Source organism: Mustela erminea, chromosome 7, assembly GCF_009829155.1.
Source record: "Mustela erminea isolate mMusErm1 chromosome 7, mMusErm1.Pri, whole genome shotgun sequence".
Classification (NCBI taxonomy): Eukaryota; Metazoa; Chordata; class Mammalia; order Carnivora; family Mustelidae; genus Mustela; species Mustela erminea.
Genome location: NC_045620.1, coordinates 13672109 through 13690891, shown reverse-complemented (window position 1 = coordinate 13690891; position 18783 = coordinate 13672109). Strand labels below are relative to the sequence as shown.

Sequence of the window (18783 nt, the reverse complement as noted above, 5' to 3'; positions counted from 1 at the left end):
GTTTTGTGAGACCCATTTCTAGAACTATGTTCCTCCAATTCTTTGCTCCTAAAGCAGCACGGTGCTCAACAGTGCACACTTGACCTTCTCCTTGACTGGTGGTGGCTCTCATGCAGCTACTTACCACACCACAGAGAATACATGTGAACACTTTCACATCCATCCCCTCGTGGACCTCTGTCAGAATGCCTTTGGCATTTGTATCCAGGAGCCAAACTGCCGAATTACAGTGGATGTGTACCTTTTTTTTTTTTTTTTTTTTTTTTTTTTTTTTTTTTTAGGGCATGCGTACATTTAATTTGATTAAATATTTGCAGATTTCCCTTAAGAAAGGCTGACCCATCGCTCTCTGGCAGAACACAAGGGTTCCCGTGGCCCCACGCCTGCCGACATATGGCATTGTCCAGTTTTCTTATCTTTGCCAAGCTCACTGAAGTAAATCTCGTTTCAATTTGCCTTTCTCTGGTATTAGTGACATTGAACATCTCTTCAAATGCTCTAAAATCCAGTGAAAGTATAATATCTACTTCATAAGGCTGTTCTGAGAGGTCAAAGAGATAATGCAGGCAAAGTGTTGAACTCATCACTCAGTACATAGTCAACACTCAAAAAACGCAAATCTTTTAAAAACCAAGGTATCAAGATTTGACTTAGCTAATTCTCAGCTATTATTATTTAAGCACTAGGCACATGGGAGATGCTAATTTATATTCCCTTCACCTCCTCTGAATCCTTTGGACGTCCTGCTCCCACTGCTCCACATTGGTGGGGCTGCCCCAGTCCCTTTGCACAGCCTTACCTGAGCTCTCGTCACTCTGCCAGTTGAGGTCCTTCTCAGCCTCATTCTGGCTGAAGAGGCTTTTCAGGATGGCGCTGGCAATGGGCAGCATCATGGCGGTGGAAGCTGTGTTGCTCAGCCACATGGACAAGAAGGAGGTGGTCACCATCATCCCCAGAATGAGCCTGGGAACAGGGGGAGTTAGAGGTGCATCCAGAATGGGGGCCCAGAAGGTCCTCTGGTCCCACTTTGCCACCCCTGGGGAATCCAGCCCACTGGTTTCACAGACAAAAAGTTAAGGCCCAGAGAGGATAAGCCAGTGACCTAGCGGAGACCAGATTCACTCACCGGTCTTATTTCAGGTCTAAGGAAACAGATCCCACACATTTAAGGGAACTGGCCACAGGTACCCAAGGTAAAATAGTCCAAAGATACCCCAACCCTGAAATTTTCTCTCCCTTGCCCCCCACCCCAAGTCCTTGATGGCAACAAATGGCAAAGAAAAAAAAAAAAGAGAGATGTAAAGAACAGTGAAACCCTATTTTTTTTTTAAAGATTTTATTTATTTATTTGAGAGAGAGACAGTGAGAGAGAGCATGAGCAAGGAGAAGGTCAGAGGGAGAAGCAGACTCTGCATGGAGCTGGGAGCCCGATGCGGGACCTGATCCCAGGACTCCGGGATCATGACCTGAGCTGAAGGCAGTTGTCCAACCAACTAAGGGACCCAGGCGTCCCCGTGAAACCCTATTTTAAAGGCCACTTAATCCTCTGCAGGGCCTCAGGCTCCCTGAGGATTTGAACTTTCATTCTAAAAGGATTAAGTGAAACCCTATTTTAAAGGCCACTTAATTCTCTTAGAATGAAAGTTCAAATCCTCAGGGAGCCCGAGGCCCTGCAAGAATGGCCCCAGCCTCCCTATCTCTTCAGGGCCATCTTGCCACCCACTCCCCACCCGCCTGGGATATTAAATAGCAAACTAGAATAATAACGACCAGGATTTCTCGCACTTTACAGGTCCAAACTATAACAGCTTCATTTTATAGGCAAAGAGAGAGAAGTTAAGTCATTTCTCCCAGCAGGAAAGGTGGGGTTTGGCCCCAGCAGTCTGAGTCACCGTGCGAAGTGGCCCTCTCTAGAACTACTGGACACTAGTCCCTGGGGACTAGGCCTGGGATAAGAATTGTACCTGGTTCCCCAGGTGATTCTTATGCACTTTTGAGAACTGTCCAAGAGGCTGGCACTGTGTCTGGCACACAGAAGGGGCTCACAACATATCCAGGGAAAGAATGAGTAAATGGAAGGCAGGACATGATGAGCTTGTGGGCCTGGGGGACAGGACCAGGAAGAGTGAGTTTGGGCTCCAAGAGATGCATCCCCTCTGTCTCCTCACCTTTGGGCTGGACCCATGACCTGGCCTTACCTGGCTGGCTGGACCCCAACGAGCATGAGGACCTTGAGGGCGATCCTTCGGTGCAGGTTCCACTCCTCAATGGCGCTGGCCATGATCAGCCCGCTGAGGAAGAGGAAGTTGGTGTCCAGGAAGTACTGGGGGCAGACCTTGTTGGAGGGCAGGATGCCGAAGAAGGGAAAGAGGATGATGGGCAGCAGGGCTGTCACCGAGAGGGGCAGGGCCTCAGTGCACCAATATATGGCCATTAGCAGGATGACAAATAGGCAGCGGCCTTCCTGTGGGAGGAGGGGGGGTAGATGCAGCTCAGAAGGGTCGGTGGAGCTCTGGGTGACAGTGGGAGAAGAGATCCTGGGGCAGCGCTCTTCAAGGCATGTTCCACAAGGAAGCTGGGGAAAGGGTGAGTGCCCAAAGCTTTGACCTTGAGATGACATTCACCTGTCTGACCCGCATTTTGCTCGACTCTGCAATAGGACTGTTTGAGGACTACATGAAATGTGCCCTTGGTTTACAAGTAGACCCTGCGATGAGCATGAGATGGAAAATAGTTTACTTGATAGAGGATTGCAGAAAGTTCTGGAAGGGCAGCTGAGAAGGAAAACAGAAGGAAGCCAATACAGACAGTGTATTCATGAGTATATCCTTGTGGGCAGTTGGGGCTCAATCCTGATGGGGGACTCTAGAATTGATCTCCTGGGAAACAAGGAAGCTAGCTTTTTACCTGCCAACTCTTGGCCATTACTGGCTGAAGGCTGCTCCTGAGAGCATTAACGCCCCCGAACTTCTGGCCTGCCCCGAGTACAGTGAGCCAACATCCTGGTGCTGAGCATCTGAGGTTCAGCAGGAGACTACTGGCAGGTGTAGGATGATGAGTGCCAATGGAGACACGGGGAGACCACCAGCAGCGGCTGCCACATCTGTGTGCAGCACTTAACACAATGTTCAACACAGAGTGCACACTGTGTAGACACTAATGATAAAAAGTGGTATGTATGGGGCTATTAAATACTGGAAACTGTGTAATCCTCACAAAATCCCAGAGGAGTGAGTGTCCCCATTTTATGGAGTAGTCAGCTGAGATGCAAGACAATGACTGTGCAGAACAAGTCAATCATCGCTCTTCATCGAACCCCACCCAGCTGTCACCAGCGGAATACCAGAACCTATGATACATTGACAATGCAATGTAAAGATCCAGAACAGAACAGCTCAGTGTTTGCCAGGGCTCGAGCAGGAGGTGTGTGTGCTGGGGAAGAGGAGCTGCAAAGGAGTTCAAGGGAACGTTTTGGGATGATGGAAATGTTCTAGAAACAAGAGTACAGCGATGATGATGCCTTCATTTCTGATACAACAGTGTTTCATTGGATCCATCATCAGTAACATCTTATTATTAATCATATGGTCACTGTTAGAATAAAATACTTACTGTCCTGACCTTGTTTTCTTATGTTCTCTCAAGGCCATGACCTTGCATGTTCCAGGAGACACAGACTGTTCCTTGAATTTGACTTTAGTAGGTTTGGTTGACTTTACTCAGTGTGCGCAGGACATTGAACTGAATTCCATCCTAACAAGCACCGTCCTAATACAACACACCCTCAGCTACACTGTCAGGCATTAGCTACATGCAGACACTAGGAAGAGTTAATCCATTTAACAGAGGGATAAGGGCAGGATCGGGGGACCGATGACTTTGGCAACAATCTAAGCAGAGATTACCAGTGACTAGGGTCCAAGGGAGTGGTGGAGGTAGTGAGAGGTGGTCTAATTCAGGGTCTATTTCCAAAGGAGAGCCTGACGGCTTTGCCGAGGATCTGTTGGGACGTGTAAGGCAGAGAGAGCAACCAGGAGGGATTCCAAGTGTTGGTCTCAGGAAGGGGGAAGAATGAGGTTGCCAGTTACAGAGCCGGGCGACTGTGGGATATACCCACACCAATCTGTGCAGCTCAAAAACACATCCTGTTTTCTCAACAACCTGGCTGGGAGTTGAGACCAGGAAAATGAGTGAGATGTAGCCACTGCCCTTTAGCCAGGAAATCTGACCATGCCAATAATAGAACAGTCCTCTGTGGCTAGTTCTTCCCAAACTCAAGTGACCCTCGCAGACTCTGCCTACCAAGTCTCCCGCAAGCAGAGTATGTTGGTGAATGTTTACCATCTGGAAAGCTCTGTGTATGTGTATGTGTGTGTGTGTGTATGTGTAGAAATTCTTTTTTTTTTTTTTAAGATTTTATTTATTTGTTAGAGGGAGAGCAAAAGCAGGGGGAGGGGTAGAAGGAGAAGCAGGCTCCCTGCTGAGCAGGGAGCTCGATGTGGAACTTGATCCCAGGAACCCCGGAAAGTGACCTGCGCCAAAGGCAAAGATAAGCTTAACCTCTTAACTGACTGAGCCACCCAAGTGCCCCTGTGTGCAGAAATTCTTGATGAGTATTTTGTTTAGCTAAGAAATCACTCATGTCCATTGACAAATGAATTTAGTTTTACTATGAATGTCAGTTTATATTTTTATTTACATTAATGACTAAGACAAGAGGGAAGCAAGGAAAGTATGTCAGAAATTCACTTGTTCACCAATGATGTGAGCGACTTCTTTACTGAATCAAATGATAGTTTTCAAATACTGGAAAAATACGCCTTCATTTTGGGGAGCTATTCACAATGTAACTGCTGTAGACACAACACATTTTATGTTTAATCTGCACTGTTAACATTTTTTATCACTTTCTTAAATTTAAACAAGCAAGGGGCTCCTGGGTGGCTCAGTCGGTTAAGTGTCCAACTCTTGATTTTGACTCAGGTTATGATCTCAGGGTTGCAAGACGGAGTTCCACATCAGGATCGCACTGGATGTGGAGCCTGCTTAAGATTGTCTTTCTCCCTCCCTTCCTCAACCCTTTATCTCAAAAAAAAAAAAAAAAAATCTAGACAAGCAACCAAACAATAAGCTAAGCCCTGATTTTCAGTGTTTGCCAACCTTGCCAACTAGGTGTAAATACCTCCACGTGGTTGATTTCAAGCTATCAAGTGGCATCACTGAACACAGAGTTGGCACGAGATGGGCAGTACACACCCCTGCACAGCATTTCCTCCATACATACTGATGTAAATAGAGCAGATACAGATAATCTCAAGATCCTAGATAGTCATAAAATAATAAGCAACTGGTGAACTTTGAGTATCTATTACCTTTGTTTTAATATATTGAACATTTGTATAATTTCATTTTAAACATCTCTGTTTACAACTGGCTAGCAAAATTTATGAAAACTTGATAATCAGATCTCGAGAGCTAGGATACACACTCTAGTACCCTGTTGCAAGCATCCAGACAGAACATCCATGCAAAACATCCCCCCAACGCCCCCCAAAGAATCTGGGTCACATTCTGTTGTAAACTTGATATTCTTCTACTCATGCTTGTGTATCATGTTCCATAATGCAACTTTCTTCTAAAAATACACAATTATTTTCTGCCAAATCTTGCTGCTGGTTCAGGAAGATATGCCACATCTACCTGCCAGACCAACAGTTATCCTGGTTTAGAAGATAGAGGTCTGTCTTAGCTTAGGCTGCTATCACCAAAAACCGTGGGCTTAGTAGTTGAAACAACAGACATTTACTCCCCATAATCCCAGAAGCTGGGAAATTGAAGATCAAGGTACCAGCAGATTTGGGTTCTGGTGACAGCTCTCTTCCCAGCTTACAAATCCCATCTTCTCACTATGTCCTTCCCACCTGGTCCTTCCTCAGTGGATACATGGGGAAAGCTTGCTTTCTCCAAAGGCTATACTCCCATCATGGGGTCCCACCCTCGCAAACTGATCTAATCTTACAGTTTCAAAAGGACAGTAAAGGGGTTGTACAAACAACTTGACACCAATAAATTTGATGACTTAGAGGAAATAGAAAAACTCCTCGGAAAACATAACTTATTCAACTATCAGAAAAAGAAAGAAAAGCTGAATATTTCAGTATCTATTAAAGTATCAGGGTGCCTGGATGGCTCTGTTGGCTAAGCAACTGTCTTCGGCTCAGGTCATGTTCCTGGAGTCCTGGGACCAAGTCCCACATCAGGCTCCCAGCTCCATGGGCAGTCTGCTTCTCCCTCTGACCTTCTTCCCTTTCATGCTCTCTCTCACTGTCTCTCTCTTAAATAAATAAATAAAATCTTAAAAAAAAAAAAGAAGAAATAGAATCAATCATCAAAAACCATCCTGCAAAAAAAGAACCTCTAAGGCTTGCTAACTTCAATGGTAATTCTACCAAACATTTAAGGAATAAATAATACATATTCTACACAAGCTCTTTCAGAAAACGGAGAAAGGGGGAATACTTCCCAATTCATTCATGAGGTCAGGGTAACCCTGTGACTGGCTTATCCTGATGAGGGCATCAAAAGGAATAACGGTTGAGCATTGCTGGGACATGCAAAGTCATCTGGAAAACCAGTTTCCTTGTCTCTCCTGCCTCGCATCTCTATGCAAAAGAAATACAGGCACAATGACAGACCAAACCACCAGTTTCTTGTGTATTAACTCATCCAGTGACAGGTACTATCACTACTTCATCTAAGTTATAGGGGAAGGATGTCCCCCATTAAATACATGTTAGAGGAACAGCAGGAGAGAAAAATAAACATGACCTTTCAAAAAACTAGCTTTATGAGCTATAATTTACATATAATCAGTTGCATCCATTGATAAGTACAAGGTTTGAGTTTGACAAATATACCACCAATGTCACATCCCAATCAAGAAAGAGAATATCACCCCAGAAAGTTCCCTTTTGCCCCTTCCAGGTCAAATCTCAGGCCCCTTCTAAAACATTGTTATGATTTCCATCACTAGAGATCTGTTTTGCCTGTCCTTGAACTTAAATGGAATCATACAGGATGTACTTTTGTACTTTTTTGTTTGGGACAATGCCTGCGAGATTCATGCATGTGGTTGTGTATATCTACAGTTCGTTCTTTGTTTGTGCTGAGTAGTATTCCCTCCTGTGACTGTACCACCATTTGTCTGTGCCTCCTCCTGCTGATGGACATTTGGATTGTTTCCAGTTTGGAGCAATTATGACTAAAGCTGCTGTGAACATTCAAATGCCTCTGCTTTGGGGGTGATGCCCTGTAAGTCCTTTTGTGCCTTGTATGACACAATATATAATGGGGGTGGGAGAAAGATGTTACTGATAAATTCTGGCTGTAAAGGGTTGACTTTCAAAGGCTCTGAGTCCTTAGCCTGTTTTCTCACTCTCCCTCTTCCTCTGCTTCCCTCCCCTGTTCTCTCTCTCTTCCCTCTACTCACTTCCACTCTCCCTCTCTCTTCCCTCCCTTGGTGTTCTTGCCAAGATGTCAACATCAGTCCTTTGAGGAGGGAAAACTCCACGTATGGCCCATGTCAGCTGGGGAGGTGACCTGAGGGAAATGGCAGTAATTGGGAAGTTGATCCTTGGCTGGCAGGGGGACTTTGCCAGTAAGTGGGTCAAGAGTGTGTTTCATTACCTTGCTGGGTTGGTTAGGGATGGGAGCTGGGCCAAGGTGACCCCAAATAGCTTCCCTGCCCCGGCTGGGCTTCCTGTGGGCAAATGGATCCAGAACTGCCAGCTGGATGCCAGACATCTGGTGGGGAATTAATAAGTATTACTGCCCCTCACCCCCCAACCCTGCCAGGCCTTGAGAACAGAACTGACCCCCAGAGATCTAAAGTCTCTTGGGAGGCTTGGAGGCAAGGAACTGGGGCCCATGTACACTAAGTGGCGGGCTCTCAGAGATCGAGCAGGCTGAGCCAGTTCCCACCTCCAGGCCTTTGCACCTGCTGTCCCCTCTGCCTGCCCCTCGACCCTGATCTTGGTCCAGCTGGCTCCTGCTTGCTGTTTGGCTCTCATCTCAAAGGTCGCCTCTTTGGGGAGTGACCTGACCATGTGATCTGACCATGCGATCAATTGTGGTCTGATTTCCATTGTCTGGCCTTGTTTTTTGTCAAGCAGTTCTCAATAGCTCAAGTATTTCTTGTTTGTTGCTTTATTATTTCCTTCCCCCTACCAGACCATAAGCTCCATACAAACATGACCCTTGTCTTTATTTGTTCACCTCTGTCTCCAGGGCCTCAGTGGATATTTGTTGAATGAATAAATACATGATGTAAATCAGGCAGCACAAACTCAAGTACAGGGGACCATTTAATGAGTGAAGCGGGTTGGCTGAAGAAAAAGATCACATCGCTATCTCCCATCTGATTGGCACTTTGGGCAGTGCCATTATTTTAGTAGCAGGGAAATGCCCAAGCTTGATAATAAATCACAGTTGGGACTGGGCCTCCGAGACAGGAATGCAATAGGGAGGAGTGGGGACTGTGGCGAACAAGGGGAGGGTATTGGCCCCTCTAAGAACAGCAACTCCTGCTCAGCTTCTAGTTGTTGCCATGAGAACATTAGCCCCATGATGCCTGATTTCTGATTTTTCAAAAGCATCTTGACACTGTGCTTTTATTGGAACATCTCACAGTTTTGGAAGAGTCGCTCATTAAGAAGAAAGTAGTCAGCAAAAAACCCATATCGTCAAACACTACCAAACCCATGGTCATTGGGTTATGATCTTTAGTCTAAATGGTTTTAATCGGTGTAAAAGTCCAGAAAAGTGCTCACACATACACAATTCTGAATCTAATTCAGGTTGTTCACAGATTACTAGGGCTTGTGGGATGCTCTATTTAAATCTTTGCTCCATTTTTAAATTCTTATTTTATAGGTATAGAAACTGAGGTCTGCAGAGGGGCAGTGATGTCTTGAGGACAACACAGAGCATGAGAGCTGAGATCTCCCTGCACTGAGGCCTGGTTACCATTTAAATGGTGGGCCAGGGGGCAGGGTTGGGGGGGACCCACGATTTGACCCCAACCCCCAGCATATCTGCCTCACCTCTGCCTCCTAGGCGAACTCAGACCAGCCACCTGGCCCTGTGGAGGAGGGTCGGTCTGCCTGTCAGCAAATGGAGACTTCCCTTGATCCCTCAAGGGCAGATTAGGGTAGAAGCATGGAGTCACATGATCCCAGGGCCCTGTTCCTTTGAATTTTAACTTCTGGAGTTTAGAGGTCAGGGCAGGTGTCTCGTCCTGCTGAGACTCATTTTCTAGATCATCTCAGAGTCAGCAATTTGCCTCTTTGCCACTTGGTTCTGTCTCGAGGCTCCACTTCAGGAGATGGGATCTTGCTGAGGGGACCCAGGGTCGACGGAATCACAGCTTCCAGTGAAATTTCTCGCAGCTGCTCAGGCCCTCACCTCTGCCACTGGAAGCTAGTACCATTTGGCTGAAACCTCCAGGAGTGGATGAGCCTAAAGGAGGCTACTGCCCAAGGAGACAGATGTCGGAAGCTCTTGCTGGTCCTATCAAGGTAGACACAGAGGCCAGATTTGGGATGAACTTGATATGGAGGGGGTTGAGCGATGCTGAAATGGGAAGGAAAAAAGTGCCAAGGGTATCTCCAGGACTGGGCTGTCCGCATACAGAGCTCCCGGTCACACACGGCCATATATGTGCAAATTCATTAAAATGGAATGAAATTTGGAATTCCAGGTCCTCGGTCAAGAGAGCCACATTTCAAGTGCTCAGTAGCTCCTTGAGACTAGTGTCTACCCTCTCTGGATAGAGCAGGTACAACACTTCATCATCACAGAATGTTCTGGTGGATGGAGCTGCTCATTTGGCTTAAGGGCCCAGAAGTCGGGGTGTGGTGGCTCTGTTTCAGAATCTGAAGGCAGGCCACTGAGTGAACCCTCTGAGCATGAGATCCGTTCACTTGCAAACTGAGAAGAAGAGAATGAGGGGCACCCGGGTGGCTCAGTTGTTAAGCCTCTGCCTTCCGCTAAGGTCATGATCCCAGGGTCCTGGGATCAAGCCCCGCATTGGGCTCCCTGCTCGGCGGGAAGCCTGCTTCTCCTTCTCCCACTCCCCATGCTTGTGCTCCCTTTCCCACTGTGTGTGTCTCTCTCTCTCTCTGTCAAATAAATAACTAAAATCTCTTAAAAAAAAAAAGAAAGGAAAAGAACACAGTGACCCTGGGATGATACCTCACCAAGGACCCCATTAGAACAAGTGTGCTCAAGAGCGCTTGGAACACGCACTTGACAGGCAGGCTGTTGCGGGAGCGAGATTATGAATACATATCGATTTCTTCATTTTTATGCCCTACTTTCCAAATTTCAACCACAAATACAATATTTTTTCCTTAATGAAGACATTCTCTGAATATATAAGCAATCTATCTGTACAACTCCGCGATTGCACTTTCCTTCTCTAAGGATTACTAGATAGTTCATGGTCATAGAGCAGACATTTGAGATCAGCCTGCTTTCTTCCTTCTCATAGCTCACCTGAAGTTTTTGCCTCCATATCTGCTTTTGGATATGTAATCCGCTTACGGATTGTTTAACCCTCCAGTCTATTAACGCCACCATTCTATCTATTTATATCTATATCTATATATCTATATCTAAATATATATATATCAGTGTTCATGGGTCTCTGTAAGTTTTTTTCTGGGAGAGAGAAAATCTGCATATGTTCTGCTTTAGTTTCAAAGAAGTCTTCTGCTATTAAAGATTTGAATGGAGACAGTCCCCAACTTTCAATGGTTTGACTTAATGATTTTTCTCCATGAGAATGGCACAAAAGCAACACGGCAGAAACCGTGCTTCGGATTTTGAATTTTGATCTTTTCCCAGGCTAGAGATATTCGGTGTGATGCCCTCTCATGCCCTCTCTCCATACTGGGCAGCAGCCTCGGGCACAACTCGCTGTCAGCCCCACAACCACACGTGCACACGCAACCATCGTGTCCCCGTGCAACCATTCTGCTTTCCACCGCAACACTGCGCTAGAGGACTCTGCCCCACTGCTGGCTAATGTGAGCGTCCCAAGCGCTGCTTAAGGCCGGTGAGGCTGAGCTGTGACGTTCGGTAGGATAGGTGCCATAAATGCACTGGTGACTCACGAAATTTCCAACTCACCCTGGGTTTGTCGGGATGTAACCCTGTCAGAAGTGGAAGAAGAGCTGTACTGTTTTCTGTTCTATTTGTTCTGTTCCTTCATGTCATCTTGAGCAACACCAATTATACAGAAATTGGATCTCCTTTGCCATCCATGCTGATCATTTCCCCCTCATCCTTTCTTACTTTCTTTCCCATCTCATTTTGTTCTATCTCCGTCAGCCTGTACTGCATGTCCTAGACAACATCCCTGATTATGTTTTTATTTTATATTTTATGTTTTTTTTCTGATTATATTTTTTATCTTTCTCCATCTTGCTGCTTCTAATGTGGCTTCTCTAATAGAGCAGCTTTGTTTCTTCCACCTGCTTCCAGAACACTGTTTTTTTGTTTGTTTGTTTGCTTTTGTTTTTTTCATGTCCTTCTGCTTTCCACGGTCTCTTCTTTGGCCCTTTTATTTCACATCTTGAGATTTATTTTAGGAAGGCCAACATTTCTTGAATTTTTTTCATATTTCACAGAGAAATGTCTGCCCAATAGTTTCTCCTAGTTGATAACACAGATCTTCCAGTATTTATTCTTTGTCTACTTTGTAGTTGATGTTCTCTGACTTCTTATTTCTCATACTGCCTTTTCACAGGTCCCATGCAGGCTCCTCACCACAGAACAGTGGCCTTCCTTCTCAGGCGAGTTCTTTGTGAAAGGCCAGTGCAGGGAGAGGGACAGGAGGGGAAGTTGAGGCAGCAGAGAGGTCTAAGCATCAGCACGGCTGATTTTCCTAGAACCCTGTCTCACCAGCACTGCCCTGAACTATGTCTCCACTCTAACCAGTGGGCTCAGTATGGAGACTAAGTGTGAAGACACAAGAACATCACGGTGCTTTGGTGTCTCTTTGAGCTTTGCATCTCTTTGGCTGAGACCAAGAACCAGTCCAACCATACAGTGGGTCATTATCCCTCCTTGCCCTTCTGCCTGCCACCTGAACACCTGCTTTGGGCCAAGGGGCTTCGAGCCTCCTCCTCCAGCTCATCCAAACTCAGTATTTTCACATGTGTCTCGGGGACTCGCACTCCTTGGGCTTGGCCAGCATTCCAAAGGGCTCAGAGAGTAGAAAAATCCTTTGGGAGAGTCTGTGCCCAGTCCAGGAATGGCAGAGGCTTGTGTCACTCCTGGTCTCATGTCATGTGGTCCAAACCCCACCACCAGCATCTGCGCCATCTGCACACCCCTGGGGAGGCGTTGTGGTCTGGCATCTTTCCTCAGGATGGCACGTGCCTCTCCTGTTGCTGCTCTCTGTCGCTGTTTTCAGACTGCTTCAGAAAGGTGAATGGAATAGAGAAGTCTGGATCTCATCAACTTAAACCACGAGTGCCTTCCACCTATGGATTTTGTATCAGAAAGGGCTATCTTGCCTTTTGCTTGCCTGTCTTTGCACGCACAGGAGCAGTAGCCTGGGTGCTAGAACAAGGCAGCCCTGAATTAGAAATGCAATCCTTCCACACCCAGGCTGTGTGATCCCGGTATTCAGCTGGCCTTGGCCTTGGTTTCCTCATCTGCAGGAGGCACATCATCACAGCACTTGCCTCGCAGAGTGATGTTTCTCATGTGCGGTAACCAGGGTCCCAGGGAGAGTTATGTGAGAATACGCCATTAATTATGAGCTGTCATTATGTTTTATGCAAGTTCAATTTCTGGAAGTTAGGCTTCAAAAAGATTGTTCTTAATTCTTTAAAAAACAAAACAAAACAAAACAAAATACGAAAGCTACAATGAACCTGAGATCATTTAATCCAGTGGTTCTCCACAGGGGGTGATTTTGTCCCCTGGAGGACATTTGTCTGGGGACACCTGGGGTTGTCATGATGGGAAGGCTACTACTGTTGTCTAGTGGGTAGGGGCCAGGACGCTGCTAAACCACTCACAGTGCACAGGACGGCCCCACGACAAAAGATTATTTGTTCCCAGTAGCATTAATGTCGATAGAAACCCTAGTCTATGCTAACCCTTCACACAACGGTTGTCCAGAGAAGGAAAGTGGCTTGCCTGGGGTCACACAGCGAGTAAGAGGTAAGGACTTGTCTTACCTTGTTTCATTGAAAGACTGTTGTGCCTGGAGCTTTACCAGGCAGAGGAGATGGGAGCAGGGCTGGACAGGGGTGAGGCAAGTACCCCTCGCTGACAGTGAGCCCAGCTTCAACTCTGCTCCCTGGCTGCCTCTCCAGGCTTCCGCTAGTCCTGGCCCTGGGTGGGAGCAAGAATGTGGACCGGGGGTCTCAGGTTGGTCACCACAGTCCTTGACCCTGACCTACTCCTGCCAATGAGTAGGCATTTCTAACAGGCATTTCTAACCTAGGCATTTCTTACAGGAAGGCTTATAATCCCTCCCACCAAGGAAATTCCAGCTTCTCAGGTTAGCTCGTCTGTTACTACAGGGAGTAAAGTCTGCAGACAAAATGCACAGAGATGAGGGGGGAGAAAGAAGAAAATGCCATGTCAGGCGGTTAATTTTTGAGCTGGGGAATGATTTCCAGACAGACACAAGGCCACTTTTTTCCACTGCCCCCTTGCTTGCCCCCTTCACTCAGCAAATGTCCTCTGAGGCCAGGGGCAGGACCTGTGCAGGAACTGTGTCCTCCCCTCCCCTGCCCCCTTCCCCCCTCTACCCCATCTCCCCACTGAGTCACAGCAGACATTTTCGTCGGGACACTGCGGCATGGCCAGGCTCTCAGCGGGCACTGGTGGTGGCTCCATGCCAGGCAGAAAGGGGGTTGGCCGGCCCTTCAGGGAGCAGGCCTGGGGCCAGCTGCCTACGGCAGTGCCCTCCAGCTGCCCACGAAAGCCCCCCCCCCCACCAGGGGTGTGCAGGGCTGACTGTGGGAAGCCCTGAACACTAGCCAGGCAGAAGCTGTGCCTTAAACCTCTCTGTATTCTCTCATGACCTCCAGTCCAGCGCCTATGCCTCGAACAGAAACCCCGGAGCCACCGAGGCCCAGAAGCTTCGTGGCTCAGGCGCTTGCTGCTAGTGGGAAATACCTCAAGCAGACCACCTCCCCTCTCAGAACCCCGCTTTTCTCACCCATAACAGGAGAGGAATGATGTCACTGTCACCAGGGTGGGACAACATGTGGAAGACGGCCAGTCCCCGGGAGGCAGAAGCGGTTGGGATCAGCAGAACGAGCAGTGGCCAGGAAGCTAGGACACGGGGGCTGAAATCTGGGCCTGACCCCAAAACCAGAAGACCCTCTGAGTTATGCCGCTGGCATCCTGAGCTGGAGGGCCTGGGTTCAAATCCTGCCTCCACTGCTTCCCGGAGGGGGTGACTTAACGCCACACCTCGGTCTCATTTGGAAAATGGGGCTGATGCTGATGACAAGAATTTCAACCCCTGAGTTACTGCTACAAGGATTAAGTACATTCACGCAGCCAGAGTGCCGGGAGCGATGCCCAGCGGAGTCAGCGATTTACGAAGCGTTACCCACTACCTACAAGCTCTGTGCTTCGAGACGCTTCCATGCCCTCTTTGCTTTTCTTTTTACTTTCTTGGCCTTTGAAATGGGACATTTCGTCCTGAGGACCTGTGAGGTACTTCAGGTCTGCCATGTAAGGATGAAGGCAGTGATTCTAGGGGGCACACGGATATGGACCCCAAAGGGAAGGGAGTGTGGCACACACACACACACACGACAGGGCCCAGGAAAGGGCCTGGCCTAGCAAGAGGGGAGAGAACCTGAGATGCCCACAGGCACCTGGGCATGAGACCTTCACTTAAAAAGGGGGGGGGGGGTCCAGGGGCACCTGGGTGGCTCAGTGAAAGCCTCTGCCTTTAGCTCAGGTCATGATCCCAGGGTCTTGGGATCGAGCCCTACATCGGGCTCTCTGCTCAGCAGGGAGCCTGCTTCTCCCTCTCTCTCTGCCTGCATCTCTGCCTTCTTGTGATCTCTGTCTGTCAAATAAACCAAATCTTTAAAAAAAAAAAAAAGGGGGGGTGTCCAATAGAGCCAGCCGACGCTCAGGGGCACGGGGCTACCGGGAAGGCCACGGTCCTAGCAGAAAATCCTGGGCTACCCTCCAACAAGCTGGGAGCTCCAGCCTGATAGGCATCCCTCTGAGCTGCTGGGTCCCCAGCACACCAGGAGGCATGTTATGCCGGCCTGCGAGAACCGGGAGGGAGATCAAAGGGAACGTGGCCACGGCCCTTCCGGGAAAGCCTGTAGGCTCGCTCTCCCCGCTCTCCCCTCCCGCCCCCACTCTCTCCATCAATGCTCCCTTATTGCCTCAGAGCGACACCACAGCTACTCAACGTGGCTATATGCACGGAGCCCTGCGACAGGCCAGGTGGCTGCCCATGGATTCCCTGGTTCAACGCCACCCACAGCTCCAGGAGGCCGCACTGCAGCTGTCCCCCATCTGCCGAGGCTCAGAGAGCTCGACGGACTTGTCCCAGGTCACGTGGCCTTGGTGTGAGCGGTGGATGGGAAGGATAAAGTGACCCTTTCCTGAGGGCCTCGCCCGGCCAGCGACCAGACACACCTCGGACATGCGGTAATGCACCTGCTTAGCACATGACCCCATTGAGAAAGGAGAAAACAGACCCAGAGAGGGTCTGCGGCTCTTTCGTCCATGTGTACGCTTCTAGCCAGGGATAAAGTGTGATTCCCACTGTGTGGTCTGAGCCCAGGGCCCTGGGCCGGGCTCAGCAATGAGGATAGCCATGACCGTAACATCCAACCCGTACTGAGTGCTCACCTGGGCGGGTGCGGGGCGGAGCTCCCTACACAGATTGTGACTTTTGCTCCACACACATGCTCTGGAAGGTTCTATTAAAGAAAATGAAAGGACCCTCCACAGAACAGTACTTTACAAGCCCTCTCACATCCCCTATGGGTCTGCTCAGTCTTGAGGGGCAGCAGAGCTGAGGGGCAGGTGCCCATTTTCTGGAGGAGGAGACTGAGACATAGAAAGTTAAACTGGAAACTAGCCCAGGGTGACCCAGAGGGAAACAGTGGAGGCAGCCCAGAAGTCCGGTCTCTGATTTCCTACCAGGGCTCCTCCCTACCTTCTCCCGTGCCTGAAAATACCTGAGGAAGCAGTTAAGAGCCACCTGTGTCCATCTGGGCTCATGACTCAAGGGGTATAAGAGGAAAAAGTGGAGGCGGGGGGCTCTCCTCAGGAGACCTCTGAGGCCACCTCATCCTCCTACCATCCCTCGGGACTGGATTGGTTCGACCCCTGGACTCATTAGCAGATGTTCTAACAAGTTCAAGTTCTCAGAGCCATTCATTAAAAGTGTTCCTGGGGCAGCTCACACATTATGGCTGTCCAAGCCTCACTAATCATTCATGAGCCAGGACAGGCGGGTGGGGTGGGTGCAAGCCCCGCTGGACCCATGAGGCCCCAGCGGACTGACTCAGCCCAAGGAGGACAGAACACGTTGTTCTGAAAAGAGAGAGCCACCCACTCCCCACTGTGTAACCCAGGACAGGACCTTTTCTTCCCCAGGCCTCAGTCTCCCCATCTGTCCAGAGGGCCCTTCAGTTCCCAACATGGGGCAGGGGTATACCTAAAGCCCCCCTCAGGGCTTCTCTACCTCCTCCTGCTCCTCAGAGCCCCTCCCATGTCTTTGGGGGCCTGTACCAACAGGAGCCCTTTCTCTGGCTGAAAGTGAAATCAGGCCTTAAAGGCACTGGGGGGAGGGTGTGACTCTAAATCCCAGCTAGGCCCTTGAACTTAGTTTCTCCATGATTAGGGGGCCAGCGGTTTGTCTCCTGGGAAGGGTTGTCTTAAGGCCCTGGGAAGATCATTTGATGAACACTTGCCACTCGCCTACCTCAGTACCTTTGCACCTGCTCTTCCCTTGCTCTTCTTTTATATGTGCTCAGCTTTGATCAGCTATCTTCTCCTTTAGGAATTTGTTCAAGTGTTCCCTCCTCAATGAAACCTCCTGACGCTACAGTTGCACTACCTCCATTATCAGCTCCCCACTCCCCTTCCCTTTTATTCCCATCATCATTTGCCATAGGCCTCACTTGTTTATCTGTTGGGTTCTGTTTTTGTTTTTGCTTTTTCCAATGTCTCCCTCTCTAGAATATCAGTTCCATAAGTATAAAGATTTGTGACTATTTGGTTTACTGCCATATATCTTTGGAATAGTAGCTGGCGTTGAGTAGGTGCTCAGTTAATAGTTTTGGACTGAAAGTACTAATCACTTGCAGACAGCACCTGGCACACAGGAAATAGCCGTTTTTATTCCACATTCATTCTGGACATATTTATGAAGCACCTACTGTGTGCCAGGTGTCAGAAGATACATTGATGAACGAACAAGATGGTCAGGGTCCCTACTTGTACTTCGCTATCTGTAGGGCACTTTACTGTTTACAAAGCCCTTGGCTTCCCTGGCTCCTCACCACGGCCCCCTGAGGTAGGCAGACCCATCAGACTGAGGAAACTGAGTCGGGCACACGCTCTGCTCCCACTCACAGAGCAAGTTCTTGGCCAGGCTGGCATCTACCCTAGGTCAGCTGAGGCCATATCCTGTGCACCCACTGCTCTGCCTAATCTCCCTCAGGCACTGGGAGTCTTCCCTGCCCCTCCCATGTTCAATTCTCGACTGTTTCCCATCACCCCACCCGCACTCTGATCCTGCTGGCCCTGCTCTGGACATCCTGCGAGCCCCTGTGACGCATGTTAGGGGAAGCTGGCCCCTGCTGCTGAGGCTGACCTGGGAGGTTTCCAAGCCCCTTCCGACCGTCTGCTGCTCACATCTCTCCCTTCTCAGGCCTCTGGGGTTCCAGGCTTCGGGCCAAGAATAAGGGGTCTTTCTCTAATAAGCATTATCTCATTTAATCTTCTCAGCAGCCCCTAGGAGAAGAGCTTATTCCTTTCTATAAGGGAGGAAACAGAGGCTCAGAAGACCCGAAAACCCACCTAGTGAGTGGGGAGAAGATCAAGAGGACCCAGGAGCAAGCCTCATCCTCCGTAAAGCACCTCCAGACCCCTGGATCCGCAGGCTCATTTGTAATGCAAATATTACTACTACTTATAATAAAATAACACTAATAGCAACCATTTCCCTAGCACCTTTTATGTTCCAGGCACAGCTTAAGGTACGAGCCGATCTTCACAAGACCCTTATGAGGAAGGTCCTATCAGTGTCCTCATTCTACAGAGGAGGAACTGAGGCACAGAGAAGCTAAGTCACTTGCCCAAGATCACACAGCCAGGAAGAGGGGGAGAGCAAGATGAGTCCAGGAAGTCTGGTGTCTGCGTTCCCACTCTCACGATGCTCCCTCCTAATTCAGAAAATGATTCGGGGAGGGGCACAACAGCCCAGGGATTCTGGACAGACCACTTTTCCAGAAGCAGAAAGCCAAGGTCTGGAGGCAAAAGGCCGGGAGGAGGAAATGGAGCCAGGCCTCCCAGGCTGAGGACACAGGTGGGTTTAGCAGGGGTGAGAAGGCGCTCTTAGAAAGGTCTCAGTCCCCAGCCCCCAACAAGAGTGGGGAGATGCCCCGTGAGCCGGGTGCTGCACCAGGCCTCTGCCAGGCTCCCTAGGCCTAGACACCCCATGTTCTCGTCCCAGACACCAGCGCCCCTCAGACTCATTTCCCAGCA

The 18783-nt window shown here is 48.8% G+C and overlaps 1 protein-coding gene across 3 annotated transcripts in view; it reads right to left on the bottom strand.

Annotated features, from left to right (window-relative positions):
- Positions 1–18783, bottom strand: part of SLC13A3 (solute carrier family 13 member 3) — a 69082-nt gene that overhangs the window by 40373 nt on the left and 9926 nt on the right. For 2 of the 3 annotated variants that reach the window (XM_032350457.1, XM_032350459.1), the window contains exons 2-3: positions 2199–2464; positions 800–963 (exon numbers count right to left, since the gene is read on the bottom strand). In XM_032350457.1, the coding sequence (XP_032206348.1) occupies positions 800–963; positions 2199–2464 (430 nt within the window). Of the gene's footprint in view, positions 1–799; positions 964–2198; positions 2465–13253; positions 13511–18783 lie in introns of those variants that run through there. The other variant, XM_032350458.1, reaches the window with a different exon arrangement.